The 16,078-nt window shown below is 41.1% G+C and overlaps 1 protein-coding gene across 1 annotated transcript in view; it reads right to left on the bottom strand.

The window, feature by feature from the left end:
• Nucleotides 1–2,761: 2,761 nt before the first annotated feature.
• LOC117484451 (aminopeptidase Ey-like) overlaps nucleotides 2,762–16,078 on the bottom strand; it is a 101,297-nt gene continuing 87,980 nt past the window's right edge. The window contains exons 22-23 of the mRNA XM_034132924.1: nucleotides 8,901–8,982; nucleotides 2,762–4,106 (exon numbers count right to left, since the gene is read on the bottom strand). Coding sequence (XP_033988815.1) covers nucleotides 3,945–4,106; nucleotides 8,901–8,982 — 244 coding nt within the window. The 3' untranslated portion in view covers nucleotides 2,762–3,944. The remainder of the gene's footprint in view (nucleotides 4,107–8,900; nucleotides 8,983–16,078) is intronic.

Below are 16,078 nucleotides of genomic sequence, written 5' to 3'. Positions count from 1 at the left end.
GGCTGATAACAGACAGTTGGGATCGCGGCGAAATTCTCTCTGCAGACCCATTCTCACAGCGTTTATCAACCTTTTTCTTACTCAATATCAAGCCACACTTATTGTTTTTACTTCGGCTGTGACTTTGTGTGTGCTCAGGATGAGTTTGGCTGTGTATCGCTAACAAGGAAACAACACCTCCACGGAGCTCAGCGCGATTCACAACGTCCCGACCAATCAGAGTACACTGTGCTCACAGGGAGGGTGGGGGCTGGAGCTATTGGAGCTACAACGAGCCGTTAAAGGCAGAGAGTGAAATGCAGTGAATACACGTAGTTTACAGAGATGCTGTATGAGAAACCAATGTGAGTTTGGAAAATTGCACAATATAAATCTATTCTAGTAGACCTCAACAATGGAATTATGATCAGTGGAAATGGCCATGACATGGGCCCTTTAAGAGATTTTGTTTTTGTGTGTGAAAGAGAATAGTTATTTATGTATGATAGTATGATATTAAATGAAGGAAGGAATGAACGTATGTTAAAGACGGTATGATACTGTGTGTGAAAGAGTCTGGTGGTGTACATGTGAGATTCTGATATTGTTTGTAAGACCAAGTATGAGTTGTGAGCTAGACGGCCTCTCATACACACACACACACACACACACACACACACACACACACACACACACACACACACACACACACACACACACACACACACACACACACACACACACAGACGTATGCGAACGGGCACACATACACACTGGTCTCCCCCCTCCTTCTCCACTCATAGACTTACTCTCTGTGTTATTTATCTCTTACAGAATGTAATATGATTAATGCTATAAAGGTAACATCATGGAATGTAAATGGAATTCAGAACATTGTCAAGAGATACAAAATATTGTCACATCTAAAGGGCCTTGATAGTGATATAGCCAAGTTACAGGAGACCCAATTGAACTTAGAAGAATCAAAAAAATTAAAGCAAAGATGGGTTGGCCAAGTGTTCTCCTCCCCATGCCCCAGAGGCATGAGAAGTGTCAGTATACTGATATCTAAGAAAATATATTTTTGAACTGACTGATTTGGTTAGTGATAAGGAAGGTCGATGTCTGGTTTTGCGAGGTAAATTGCAGAATGAAAAATGCACATTAGTGAATATTTATGCCCCAAACTCTGCACAAGCTTCCTTTATGTGCCCTCTCATCACCATTTTGTCCCAGTACACTGACAGCCCTATCTTGATGGGAGGACGCTCCTCAGGCCATCCTCTTCCAATGGACAGATCACTATCAAGTGCCTTCAATGAGCTGTTAGAATCACTGGCAATGGCTGATGTGTGGCGGACACTGTACCCTCTCTCTCGTGAATATACATTTTATTCTAAGGTGCATAAATCCTATTCAAGAATCGACTACCTCTTAATATCCCACTCTGTTATTAAAAATGTAATCGATGCGGACATACATAGTATTGTCCTATCAGACCACGCCCCTCGGTCTATCACTTTTTTCCTAGTTGCTAATGAGAACAGACCTAAACAATGGAGATTTAACAACTCTTTGATAGAAGATGACACATTCATCTCACTTATTGAAAATAAAATAATATATATCCATAATGTAGACTCTTTGTCCTCTATTCAAACTGTGGGAAACCTTTAAGGCCACCTGCAGAGGGTGGATAATCAGTCATGCATCACCTAAGCACAGAAAAGCTATTAAAAAGAAAAATAATTTACAATCAGAACTTAAATGGTGTCATGGTGACGGGACATCTTCATAAAACTAATAATTGGGCGTAGTAATCGGGCAGTTTGATGTGTAATAAGGTGTGTGTGTGTGTAGAGGGTTAAAACGTAGCAGCCTGCGGTCGCTCTTTAGCTGTTCTTATGAAGGTAAACACAGTGAAGCCGGTGCGTAAAAGGCACATCTCTTTGCAGCTGGTGCTGCTCTTCTCAGAGGCTGAGTTACATGTCACGCTGCCTCCTGGTGCTGCAGCCATTTCATGAAGTGAAGGAGGTTTTCCTTCTATAAAACAGCTGTGGGCAGCAGATACTGTGAGAGTCACGGACATGAATTCATAGATCAAGGCAGGCTGGTTTTCAGACTCTCCTGTCTTACCGATTTATGCTAGAAAGTGTTAATTTATGGTGTGTATGCTGTACAAACTGTAAAGCCCCCTGAGACAAGTGTAATTGGTGATATTGAGCTATATAAATACAATTTGATTGATTGATCCGGTGCTTAAACAAATAGCTCTACACCCTGGTTAAAATTAAGACAGAGTTTGAAATATAACTCAAATAATGTCTGTACTGTCATTTCCACACAGAAGCAGTCTGCAATGACCTGGTGTTTCCTGTGCACATTGGTAACTTTCTCGTGAGCATAATACAAATGTAATCTATTATTATTATTATTAATAATGAAAGTTAAAGTGTTCTGTCCATGTCCCCTAAGGGCTCCCTATTATGACTTCTACTTACAGACTCTAATAAACTGTCTCTTCAGTCCTTACTTTATTTAATGGTAAATAAATGTGGCCACACAAAATGTATTTTTTGACTTTTTTGTTCCCATGTCTCCACGTTTCAAGTTCTCAGTATTGTACTTTAGAGAGTATAATGTTACAGTTAGTTACAAAATTAAGTTAAAGCTAAATAAATAAGCTTAAAAGTTCTTACCCAAATTGCTGTGACATATTTTCTAGATATAATATACTATAATATTACAACAAATATATTTCAATCCGTAATTTATTGCATTTTCAAATCAAAAATCTTTTTATTTTGTTTCGACAATCAATAAGCAGTGTTTGTCATATAGTAATGGTTAACATAATATATGCCAATGCAAAGGAGCGATTGGTCTGTGCTGATTGTATGTACAAAAGGAAAAATAAAAAACAAAACAAGAAAAACACAGACAAACAATAACAACGACTAAAGTAATCCCCTATCACTGCCAGTGATCCTTATACACACGAATATATGCCAGACATATTGTTGGATGAGTATATATGCATGTAAAACAAATGCATATACACACATGCATATACACACATGCAAACTACACATACACATTTGCTGTATACATGCACATATATACATACATACATATGCTGCACTTAAGCTAAACCAATAACAGAATGATTTACAGAGTTTGGAATGCATTTATAAAAGGTCCCCAGGCTTCCTGAAATTTGCTGTTTGAGTATAGAAGTGAGTATCTGATCTTTTCAAGTTTCATACAGGACATAACATCTGTCAACCACTGTAGATGAGTGGGCGGGAAACTGTCTATCCATCTAAGCAGGATGGCTCGACGAGCTAAGAGGAGAGCAAAAGACAGAGATCGCCGCCGTTCTGCAGTTAAACGCCTCCTTTCCTATTACCCCAAATAGGGCAGCCAGAGGATTTGGATTCAGTTCAATACTGAACACTTGGGATAGAGTTTGGAAAATCTCCGTTCAGTACATGCTTAGGCGGGGACAGGACCAGTACATATGAATGAGAGAGGCTTCATTAATTTGGCATTTATCACAGTAGGGGACTAACATCGGGATACATTTTATTGCATTTTAATCAAAAACAATCATGGTTGTTGAAAGGAAACATATAGAATGCACTCCGGGAGATATTTTGGTTATATGCAGGTGAACATATGTCTGTCTACAGTTAAAACTGGGCTAAATCGTGTTTTAGTCACATTATAACCATTCTTACCATCACATTTTAATGACTACATTTCAACATAGCATCGCAAAAGTGGTTAAAAAAAAAACACGAGTTTTCAATTAGTTCCAAAATAATTATTCTAAACTATTTTCCATCAAAAGCCTTAATCAGTAGTTAAATGTCCTTCGCATCTATATGTCTTTCTGTCCAGGACAATAACATAAAAACTCTCCTCATATGGGAGAGGAGTCCCTGCAGCAGCTGTTACTCTGGCTATGTGTGATGTACAGTGTGAGTTCTGAACCAGTCCAGGACCTCCTGCTGGTTCTGCTGGACCCACTTGATGTTGGCCCTGGTCCTCTCCAAGGCCTGGTCCACAGCCAGGGAGGCAGGTCCAAAGCTGTCCTCACCGTGCTCCTCAATGAAGTGCAGCAGCTGGCAGAGGAAACAGAAACAGTTCATTCAACACTTTAACGTTTAGAAGTTAACAAGTGAGGCAAGGCAGGGCAAGGCAAGGCAAGTTGATTTATATAGCACCTTTCAACACAAGGCAATTCAAAGTGCTTTACAAAAATGAAAGACATTAAGAAAATGGCATTTAAAAACAATCATAATAATAATAAAGATAAGATAATAAAAGAAACATTAAAAGAAAAAATACATGGATAAAAGTTACAGTGCAGTTTAAGATATGAATAGTTCAATTAAAAGCAGCGGCAAAAAGAAAAGTCTTCAGCCTGGATTTAAAAGTAGTAAGAGTTGCAGCGGACCTGCAGGTTTCTGGGAGTTTGTTCCAGATATTTGGAGCATAATAACTGAATGCTGCTTTACCATGTTTAGTTCTGACTCTGGGGACAGAAAGCTGACCAGTCCCTGATGACCTGAGAGTTCTGGATGGTTCATAATTTAGCAGTAGGTCAGAAATGTATTTTGGGCCTAAACCATTCAATGCTTTATAAACCAGCAGCAGTATTTTTGAAATAAATTCTTTGACACACAGGAAGCCAGTGTAAAGACTTCAGAACAGGAGTGATGTGATCCACTTTCTTAGTGTCAGTGAGGACTCGAGCAGCAGCGTTCTGAATCAGCTGCAGCTTTCTAATAGATTTTTTAGTGAGACCTGTAAAGACACCATTACAGTAGTCGAGTCTACTGAAGATAAAAGCATGGACAAGTTTTTCCAAATCCTGCTGTGACATTAGTCTTTTAATCCTAGATATATTCTTAAGGTGATAGTAGGCTGACTTATTAATTGTTTTAATGTGACTGTTGAAATTCAGGTCAGAGTCCATGACTACACCTAGATTTCTGGCTTTATCTGTTGTTTTGAACATTGCAGACTGAAGCTCAGCGCTAACTTTTATACGTTCTGCCTTGGCTCCAAAAACAATTACCTCAGTTTTATCTTTGTTTAATTGGAGAAAGTTCTGACACATCCAGTCATTGATTTGTTCAATGCACTTACTCAGTGCTTGAAATGGAGAATAGTCTCCTGGTGAAATGGTTATGTAAATGTGTGTGTCATCCGCATAGCTATGGTAACTTATTTTGTTGTTTTTCATTATCTGAGCCAGTGGTAGCATGCAGATGTTAAAGAGAAGAGGCCCCAGGGTGGAGCCTTGAGGAACCCCATATGTCATATTTGTCAACTCAGATGTGTATTTACCTATAGAAACAAAGTTGTTTCTGTCCTTTAAGTAGGATTCAAACCAATTTAGAACTGTTGCCGAAAGTCCCACCCAGTTTTCCAGTCGGTCTAGTAATATGTTGTGGTCAACAGTGTCAAACGCAGCACTGAGATCTAATAATACTAACACTGAAGTTCTGCCACTGTCTGTGTTTAAGTGGATGTCATTGAAGACCTTAACAAGAGCAGTCTCAGTGCTGTGGTTTGGACGAAAGCCTGACTAGAACACATCGAAACAGTTATTTAAATGCAAGAAATTACTCAACTGTTGAAAAACTACTTTTTCAATGATTTTACCTAGAAATGGCAGGTTTGATATGGGCCTGTAGTTGTTCATTACTGAAACATTTAGATTATTCTTTTTTAAGAGCGGTTTAATGACTGCAGTTTTCAGGGCCTGTGGAAAAACACCTGAATGGAGAGACTTGTTTATTATATGTAGGAGATCTGAGGCCAAGCAATGAAAAACATTTTTGAAAAATCCTGTTGGAATAATATCAAGGCAGCAGGAGGAGGATTTCAGATGTTGAATAATGTCCTCTAGGTTTTTATCATTAATCTGATGGAATTGTGTCATGGTGTTTGAATTGATTTTAAGTGGACACAGGGACAACACATTTGCTGTACCTGATGCAGAGGCACTGACTGCTTGTCTGATTTTCTGAATTTTGTCAGTGAAGAAGGAGGTAAATTCATTGCACGCCCTGGTGGATAGAAGTTCAGAGGCTACTGACACTGGGGGGTTAGTTAGTCTGTCGACGGTAGCAAACAAGGCACGAGCGTTGTTTTTGTTTTTGGCAATGATGTCAGAGAAGAAAGACTTTCATGCATTTTTCAATTCCAAATTATAAAAGCCAAGTCTCTATTATGGAGATTTGTTTTTCGCCACCTGCGTTCAGCTTTTCGACACTCTTTTTTTTCTGTTTTCACGGTCATGGCCTTTCTCCATGGAGATATTTTTTGCCAGTCACTTCCTTTACCTTAGTTGGAGCAATGGCATCTATAACATTTTTTATTTTTGAATTAAAATGATCTACTAGCTCATTTACTGAGATGTTAGCAGGGGCAAGTGTGGAAGAGTAAACATTTCCCTAGTATTTTCGGTTCTTCGGTATCTTAGGTCACAGGCTCCTCCAACAGTGCAACAGAATAAAACAGAAAAAATAGTGCAAGTAAATACAAAAACAAAAATAGTAAAAACTTGAAATAGTGCAATAAGAGTCTATATACAAGTGATTGGAATATGATATATTAGATAAATAATTTGTAAGTAGCAGCCAGATGAATGTTATGGATGTTGTTTCAAAAGTTCAGGTGTTTAATAGTCTTCTGGCCTGTGGGATGAAACTGTCCCTGAGTCTGGTGGTTTTAGTTCTGATGCTGCGGTACCGCCTGCCAGACGGCAGCAGACTGTTGTGTCTCGTAAAATCTGTTAAAGGTCCCATGTCATGCTTTTCCGGTTATTACCCGTCCCCTTGTGTGTTATGAAGGTTTTCTATGCATGTAAACGGTCTGCAGTCACAAACCCTCAAAGTACACCCTGTAGCGAGTAAAACTCTAACACAGAAAATACCTGTCCATGCTGTCCCAGAACGCCTCGTTGGAGATTTTTCTTTTTCCATTTTATTTCTTCCTGGGTATAGTGACGTGCCCATACCCAAATGGACCCATTAGTCCAAAGGGACCAATCTCTCAGCGGTGAAACTGTGACGCGCTGGGGGGGGGGGGGGGGGAGGTGCTAGTGGAGCTTCGCAGCGGCGAAACTGTGGCGCGCTTACGCTGTAGGTGCACCGCATTTGGGGGGGTACCGGGGGCATGGGGCTCAACTGGTTAAAGAAATCTAGACCGCAAAATAATTAAACAAGCGAGTGCCTGTTTTTCCTGGCTAAGATCAGGGTCCTTGAACACAACACGAGCCTATCATGTCATCACGTGGTATATGTCTCGTCTGACAGGGGTGTAGTGCTGACGGAGCACTTTAAAATTAATAAACAAGAATACAGTTTAAAAGGGGAGTGATTTGTAAAATATCCATAAAGAAAAAGAAAATCTGCTTACAGTTCTGTTTCATATGGGTGTTGAGAGATGTTTCCATAGATCTCTTAATTTTGCTCCCAAAGTGCACCAGATTGATGGTTTTAACTTCAACATTTAAAGGAGAGGTGTCATGGCCATTTCCACTGATCATAATTCCATTGTTGAGGTCTACTAGAATAGATTTATACTGTGCATTTTTCCAAACTCACATTGGTTTCTCATACAGCATCTCTGTAAACTACTTGTATTCACTGAATTTCACTCTCTGCCTTTAACGGCTCGTTGTAGCTCCAAAAGCTCCAGCCCCCACCGTCCCTGTGAGCACAGTGTGCTCTGATTGGTCGGGACGTTGTGAATCGCGCTGAGCTCCGTGGAGGTGTTGTTTCCTTGTTTAGGATACATAGCGAAACACAGCCAAATTCATCCTGAGCACACACAAACTCACATCCGAAGTAAAAACAATAAGTGTGGCTTGATATTGAGTAAGAAAAAGGTTGATAAACGCTGTGAGAATGGGTCTGCAGAGAGAATTTTGCCGCGATCCCAACTGTCTGTTATCAGCCTGCAGCCAGGGAGGAGAAATCAGCTGAGCTGCCTGCTCCCTGCACACAGATGTGTGTGTGAGGAAGTCTGTGGATCGGTCAATTTGGACCAATCAGCGGGGGCTTAACGTAACGGCTCCGCGGACGTAACGTAACGGCTCTTCGGGATTGGTCCATTTCGTTCCGGGTACCGCTTGACATCATGCCGTACCCGGAACGAAATGGAAGACTCAAATGGGCAGTGACGTATCTCCAACGAGGCGTTTTGGGGAGGTATTTTCTGTGTTAGAGTTTTACTCGCTACAGGGTGTACTTTGAGGGTTTTGACTCTGCACACCGTTTACATGCATAAAAACCTTCATAACACACAAGGGGACGGGTAATAACCGGAAAAGCATGACACCTCTCCTTTAAAAAATAAATCTTCCCGGGGGAGCATGCCCCCGGACCCCCCTAGAGGAGGTTAGGTCCCCCCCCCCGACTTAAACCATGGATAGGATTCTAAATGTGCACACATCTTGTGTCCATATCTTTCTGTTTTGGTGGTCAGCCACAACCGTGCACGTGAATGCATGCGCGAGTCATGGTAAGATATCTGGATTAAGAGGTTGCTTTTTCTTTGCACAGCATGAAAGAAAGGCGAAATGAATGGGCTGTGATTTTAGTTTTTTTAAGCAGAGGTTGAGTTCAATAATTTGTACGGCCCTCGGAGGATGTTGTAAAAATTTAAATGGCCCTTGAGAGCATAAAGGTTCCCCACCCCTGGACTAGACGGTCAAAGTCAATACACACTATAGACAGCAGTTCAGTAAAGTCATCTGCACAGTATTTGGGTGATCTATAGATATTTAGGAACAGAGCTCGAGAGGAGCATTTCAGCTGAAGGGCCACATATTCAAAAGAAGCAAAGTTCCCATAAGATGTCTTCCTGCATTGAAGTAGGAATTATTAAAGAGTGCTTACCTGTTGTAGTTCAGCGGGAGTAGAGAACCGTGCAGTGACCCCACTGATCATGGACGCGAAGGAGAAGGAGCCCACGCCATATCTGAAAATATATAGAGAGAGAGCTCATCATGGTGTACAGATGTAGCACTCCAGATACAACCCTGTCTCCTAAAAATTCTAAAAGGGTTAAATTAATAATCTTTATTCTCAAAGTAATGATAAACCTGTGAGTTGGATGTAGAAAAGTCAGAATCAATATAGATGTTTTTTATTTTAAAGAAAATTCAGATTTTACATAGTAAAAAACTGTAAATTATAGTGTCCGTCCAAAAATTCTTTTTTACTTATAGTGAAAAATACCCTTGGATGATGGGTTAGTAGACTAAAAGCTTTAGGAATCCAAAGTACAACATATAATAAGTACCCTGTATCAAGATTGATGCAAAACAAGTGAAATTTGACCTTTTTAGAGAGATTTAGCCAAAAACCCCCACTTCTGGGGTCATTTGGGTGGATTCAAGGTTCAAGGTTCAAGGTTCTTTATTGTCAATCTGACATAGCTACAGAGTAATTATGTAGTTGAAAATCTTATGTCACAGGCTTCTCCAACAATGCAACATAATAACAACATAATAACAATAAGAGCATGAGCAATACAAAAATAATAATAGTGATAAAATGAAATACAGTTATGATGTGGAATAGTGCAGTACGAGTCTATATACAAGTTATTGGAATGATATATATATATTAGGTATTAGATACATACTACTGAGTAGCAGATGAATGTTTGATGTTGTTTCAACAGTTCAATTTTTTAACAGTCTCACTGCCCGCGGGAAGAAACTGTCTCCGAATCTTCTTGTCCTTGCCAGGATGCTGCGGTAACGTCTGCCAGACGGCAACAGAAAGAACAGTTTGTGGCTGGGGTGATGGGGGTCTTTGATAATCCGTAGTGATTTCTTCCTGAGCCGCTGGGAGTAAAGGTCCTCCATGGATGGCAGCTCCGTCCTGGTGATGTGCTGTGCAGTTTTCACCCCCCTCTGTAAAGCCTTACGATCGAGGTCGGTGCAGCTGCCGTACCAGGCCGTCATGCTGCCAGTCAGGATACTCTCTATCGTGCACCTGTAGAAGTTGCAGAGTATCCTGGAATCCATTTTGAACCTCCTCAACCTGCAGAGGAAGAAGAGCCGCTGTCGAGCTTTCTTGGTGATGGTGGTGGTGTGAAGAGACCATGTCAGGTCCTCAGTGATGTGGACCCCAAGGAACCTGAAGCTTTTGACTCTCTCCACCGTAGTCCCATTGATGGCGATGGGGGCGTGTCCCTCTCCCTGCTGCTTCCTGTAATCCACAATCAGCTCCTTTGTTTTGCTGATGTTGAGATGGAGGTTGTTATCCTGGCACCAAGATGTCAGGTTTTCGACCTCCTCTCTGTACGCCGTCTCGTCATCGTCTGTGATCTGGCCGATGACGGTCGTGTCATCAGCAAACTTCACGATGGTGTTGGAGCTGTGTGTGGCCACGCAGTCGTGGGTGAACAGGGAGTAGAGGAGAGGGCTGAGCACGCAGCCTTGAGGGGCTCCGGTGTTGAGGATCAGGGTGGAGCATGTGATGTTTCCCACCCGCACTGCCTGGGGTCTGCCCGTCAGGAAGTTCAGGATCCAGTCACAGAGGGCGCTGTTGAGCCCGAGATCTCTGAGCTTGATGGCCAGCTTGGAGGGCACAATGGTATTGAATGCTGAACTGTAGTCAATGAACAGCATTCTCACATATGTGTTCCTGTTCTTCGGGTCCAGGTGTGAGAGGGCAGTGTGGAGGGTGAGGGCTATGGCGTCGTCAGTGGACCTGTTTGCTCTGTAGGCAAACTGCAGGGGGTCCAGAGAGTCAGGCAGGGAGGAGGTGATGAATGATTTGACTAACCGCTCAAAGCACTTCATTATGGTGGAGGTGAGTGCTACTGGGCGGTAGTCGTTGGGGCAGGTGATGATTGTCTTTTTGGGGACAGGAACGATGGTGGAGTGTTTAAGACATGTGGGGACTACAGACTGCAGCAGGGACCTGTTGAAGATGTCTGTGAACACCTCTGCCAGCTGAACTGCACACACCCTGAGAACACGGCCAGGGATGCCATCAGGTCCAGGAGCCTTGTGTGGGTTAACCCTTTTAAAGGATTTACACACATCTGCCCTATTTAAAACAAAAGGCCAGTGTAGCTCCTGGTCCCTCTGTACCTCCACAGCCCGGCTGCTCTCAAAGCGTGCAAAAAAACTGTTCAGCTCATCTGGGAGAGATGCGCACACAGACACTCCCGCAGCACCCCCCGCTGCTCCTTTGTAGTCAATCATTGTCCTTAGTCCCGCCCACATATTCCTAGTGTTACAGCCTTTGAAGTCAGATTCCACCTTCTCTTTGTACTGTCTCTTTGCATTTTTAATTGCTCTCCGGAGATCATACCTAGACTTCCTGTACTCCTCCAAATCTCCCGCTGTGTGCGTGATAGTGCGCGCTTTCAGCTTGCAGCGCACATCGGAGTTTATCCATGGCTTTTGATTTGGGAATGTCCGTACAGAAACCTTCGGTACCACGTCATCGATGCATTTCCCAATGTAGCAGATGACAGTGTCCGTGTGTGTGTTGATGTTATTGTCCTCAAACACACTCCAATCCGTGGATGCAAAGCAATCCTGCAGTGCCTCATCTGACTCCTCGCTCCATCGTTGTACTGTTCTTGTAATCGGTCTGTCCCTTTTAAGTTTCTGCTTGTAAGCAGGCAACAACAGTAGTGAGATATGGTCTGATTTGCCGAAGGGAGGGCGAGGGAGAGCCTTATATCCATTCCGGAAAGGGGAATAAACATGGTCCAGTATGTTATCCCCGCGCGTCGGGAAGCTGATGTGTTGGTAATATTTTGGCAAAACCTTCTTCATGTTGGCGGTGTTGAAATCTCCGGCCACAACGAACGCCGCATCTGGCCGTGAAGTCTCGGTTTTATCAATAATCCCAAACAGCTGATCGAGTGCCGTGTTGTTGTCGGCGAGTGGCTGCGGCGGGATATACACTGCTGTTATCACAACAGATGTGAATTCCCTCGGCAGATGGAAGGCCCGACATGAGATCATGAGGTGCTCTAGATGTGCGGAACAGTCCGATGAAATAATCTTCACATCTGAGCACCAGTTGTTGTTAGTCGTTACACACACACCGCCTCCCTTACTTTTCCCCGAGTTTGCAGTCCGGTCCTGACGAAAAATAGAGAATCCATCAGGGACAATGGCGGAGTCCGGGATAGCGAGGTTGAGCCAAGTCTCAGTGAGAATTAACACGTTACAGTTCTTAATGTCCCGTTGAAAAGCAATCCGGCTTCTGAGTTCATCTAGCTTATTTTCAATGGATTGAACATTAGCCAGAAGAATACTCGGAAGAGGGGGTCGATTCTCTCGTTTTCTCAGTCTGACCAGCAACCCGGCCCGGCACCCTCGCTTTGTCTTCTTCTTGCGTCTCTCAGGTAGAACAGCAACAGGTAGCCATGGTGAATCTCCATTGTTTGTCGGAGGGTTATTATTGTCCACGAAGTTTCGCAATTGGAGAAGTTCCTCTCTGCTATATTGTATGGCAGAGTAGGTTCGGTCGGCTAGCATGTTGCGAACCATGTTAAAAGTAAAACGGCAAAAGTAAAAAAAATATGTACAAAATAGGATTTGACCTATCTCTGGCCCCCCTTGCTCGATTTTGATGAATGAAATCTCTTTATAACCGCTAGAGCCAATGGAATCGAGGGAAAGTTATATACACACCAAAACGTTAACAAATAAGGAGTGAGAGTGACGCGTTACCAAAACCGGAAGCTAACTTTTCCGCTCCGATTTTTACATAAAAAATGGAATTATGGATTATAAATAATTTCTTCAAAGGCACAGGTACATTATCAACCTATGGATCAACAGTTGTAGCATTTTTTTGTTTTCGTTTTAATGCCATTGAACACGTCTTTTGACCTAATTGACAGCTATGGTGAGACGATCTGCCATAAAAGCTCCGTAAAGGTACGTGTTGTGATGTCTGTGTTTGCTTCCCCTGTCGCAAGTTCGGATCGCTCAGTGATGATACTATACCTAAATAATCAGTGGAGTCTCAGCTTTAATCGGCTATATTGTATGTGCAGCTACGATAAGTAATAAGGGTATTTTTATCTTGAATTGTGTGCCGCAGTGCGTTAGAATTTTTTCGCTCAGGGGTCATTTAGACGCTTCTTATGAGACTTGTGTTTTTTTTTTTGGTAAAAATGGTTCATATCTTCAGTTAGCTGAGATTCTTCCCGTTAATCTGGTGCTACACATTAATAGTTTCATAAATGTTAAGAAGCCCTGAGACATTATCTCGAAAAAAAAACGGTGGGAGGGGTCCAATGGGGGGACCGCCGTGCTTAAGAGGTTGAATACGGTTATTTTCTACATATCTTTGCCATTTATTGTCTTGCTTATAATAATGATAATAGTCATTTATAAATATCATTTTAGAGCACACATTTGAAATCGACGATCGGGCTCGATATATGGTTTAATTAAAATCAGTAGGCGAGGGTGTAATTTCAACACAGTCTCAAAGGCAATGTGAGCGTCCATTCCCATTGGATAACGGAGGGTTTTACACCCGGAAGTAAGTATTCTCCTTACTCTCGATTGATTTTACAGTTATATCTGCACTACTCATCAACTCAAAAACACCAGATTATCCTTGTTAATTACACAACATTGATTGGTTTAAATTGTGTGCAATGCTTTTGTATTTTTCCCCTTCGATTCGGAGAAACAAATATTTTTTTGGAGTTTAGGATGGCAGAAGACACTACACTACCCAGAATCCTCAGCTATCGTTTGGGACTACACCATGTGCTTTGCTTGACAAACCCTGTGATTAGTCTTCAAGCTCTGTGATTGGATGTTGGAGTGGCAGTGCGCAAAGTTTACACCGAACGTCAAACAGCAGTTTGAAATGGAATGAAACCCATCGACGGCACACTATTCAAAACAGGAATCGAACGTGTCCTACCCCCCCCCCCCCCCCCCCCCCCCCCCTTAGGTCACAGGCTCCTCCAACAGTGCAACACAATAAAACAGATACACAGAAAAAATAGTGCAAGTAAATACAAAAAGAAAAATAGTAAAATAGTAAAAAGTGAAATAGTGCAATAAGAGTCTATATACAAGTGATTGGAATATGATATATTAGACAAATAATTTCTAAGTAGCAGCCAGATGAATGTTATGGATGTTGTTTCAAAGTTCAGGTGTTTAATAGTCTTATGGCCTGTGGGATGAAGCTGTCCCTGAGTCTGGTGGTTTTAGTCCGGATGCTGCGATACCGCCTGCCAGACGGCAGCAGACAGAACAGTTTGTGGCTGGGGTGATGGGGGTCTTTTATAATCCGGAGGGCTTTCTTTAAGGTTAACCTGGTATTTTTACTTCACTACATTTATTTTAGTTACTTTGCAGATTCTGATTAATGATGTGAAATATAAACAACCCTTAAATCAGACTTTAGTTACACCTGAGTAAAATTCAGGGAAAGGTGATTGTCAAGTGCAAACAATCAGGCGAGATATTTGATAGTTGGTGCTTGAGAAGACTAAACATTTATCTGCAGATCCCTATAAAGTATATTCATTACTCGTTATTCTCTACTAATAGTTAATTAAAAACTGTATATAATGGCTATTTTGCACATCCCTTTCAAGATTTCATGATTTTCTAAGGTTTATTGACATATCATTCATATACACAACTACGGTGTAGTTATGCAATGAATGAAAAACTTGGGTCACAGATTCCTCAACAGTGCATTACAAGACATCTATCAATATCTGTGTATACCTCCACCATTAAACTGTCATATTCTGCACATTTCTTATACTATCTACATACATAAGAGTATAATTAATGTGTATAATATCAGTTAAAATAAGTGCTTCAACATAGTTAACATTGCAGGAAAGCAATATATTAGACGTTAAGTACTTTGTCAGGCTTAATATTTATCTGTAGATACCCCCAAAGCTGTTTTCTTATTTAAAAGAAGACCTTAACCTAAAGTATTCTTTCATGTGTTAATAAAGGTTAATTAGTTTGTCTGTTTTGCACATCCTCCTATTAATATCTTTGTACATCCGGCACTAAACTGTTTTATTGTAGAGATCACTTACAGTATCTTCTTGATTTTTTATATTCTATATTTCTATCATTGACCTTCTACTTTCACCCTATGAAAGTATGTACTCTTAATATTTTTTTCATCAAATAACATTATTCAACAAAAATAACATTATTCATCAAAATAATTAAATAACGTGCTTTAACCACTAGGCGGTGCACACAAGGTACACACAGCATACTAATAATAACTTTGTACTATTAGTGTAGGACACTTGTGTATGTATAACATCTGAAGATGTGTAGTTTTATTCATGTTTTTACATAATTTTACAGGATATTGCTATACTATTTCTCATGTTTTACTTCTACACATTAATATCTAATTTGTAAAACATCACAGACAGAAAGGTATATCCGTCATTTAATGGTAAGCTATTGAAATTGTGATTCCATAGATGTGTCTCCCATCACCCAAAATATACTGTAACTCATAGCAATATTGTAACCATTAAAACCCAGTTAACAAACACTAGGTAAAGTATTTTTCCTTCAGTAATGAAGATGTAATTCCAATGTAGACACACCTGGGGTCGCTGTTCAGTCTGTTACGCTGAGCCATGCATTGTCTGGAACGTAAAAGGGACGAAGAAGACAAAGTGAAGTGACGTACTTCACATGAAAACATTCCCAGTGCAAAAACAAATCGCTAAATAAAAAGATAAAACACTGGCATGTCATTTACGTTAGAATAAATAGAATGGTTTTGAATAATAGATGAGAGTCAAATCTACGTCACTTTACAGCCCCACCCACTTTTGGGGAAACCAACGCTGTAATTTGAACGGCGATCAAGCCTGAAGCCACAGAGCTCTTCTGTTACTGTCCTTTCTTACAGAAACACGTAACTCTGGATTTGTTTTAATGTTTGAGGTGCAATAAACAACACGCCAGCTTTTTGGCATGTTAAAACTATTATTTTCTGCCTCGCTCATGAGAGTAACAGCTGGCGAAATTACAGCCTCGCCTACTGATTTTAATTGAACCATA

Source organism: Trematomus bernacchii, unplaced genomic scaffold (assembly GCF_902827165.1).
Source record: "Trematomus bernacchii unplaced genomic scaffold, fTreBer1.1, whole genome shotgun sequence".
NCBI classification, from domain to species: domain Eukaryota; kingdom Metazoa; phylum Chordata; class Actinopteri; order Perciformes; family Nototheniidae; genus Trematomus; species Trematomus bernacchii.
Note: the sequence above shows the minus strand (reverse complement) of the source record. Positions and strands in the feature narration are given on the sequence as shown.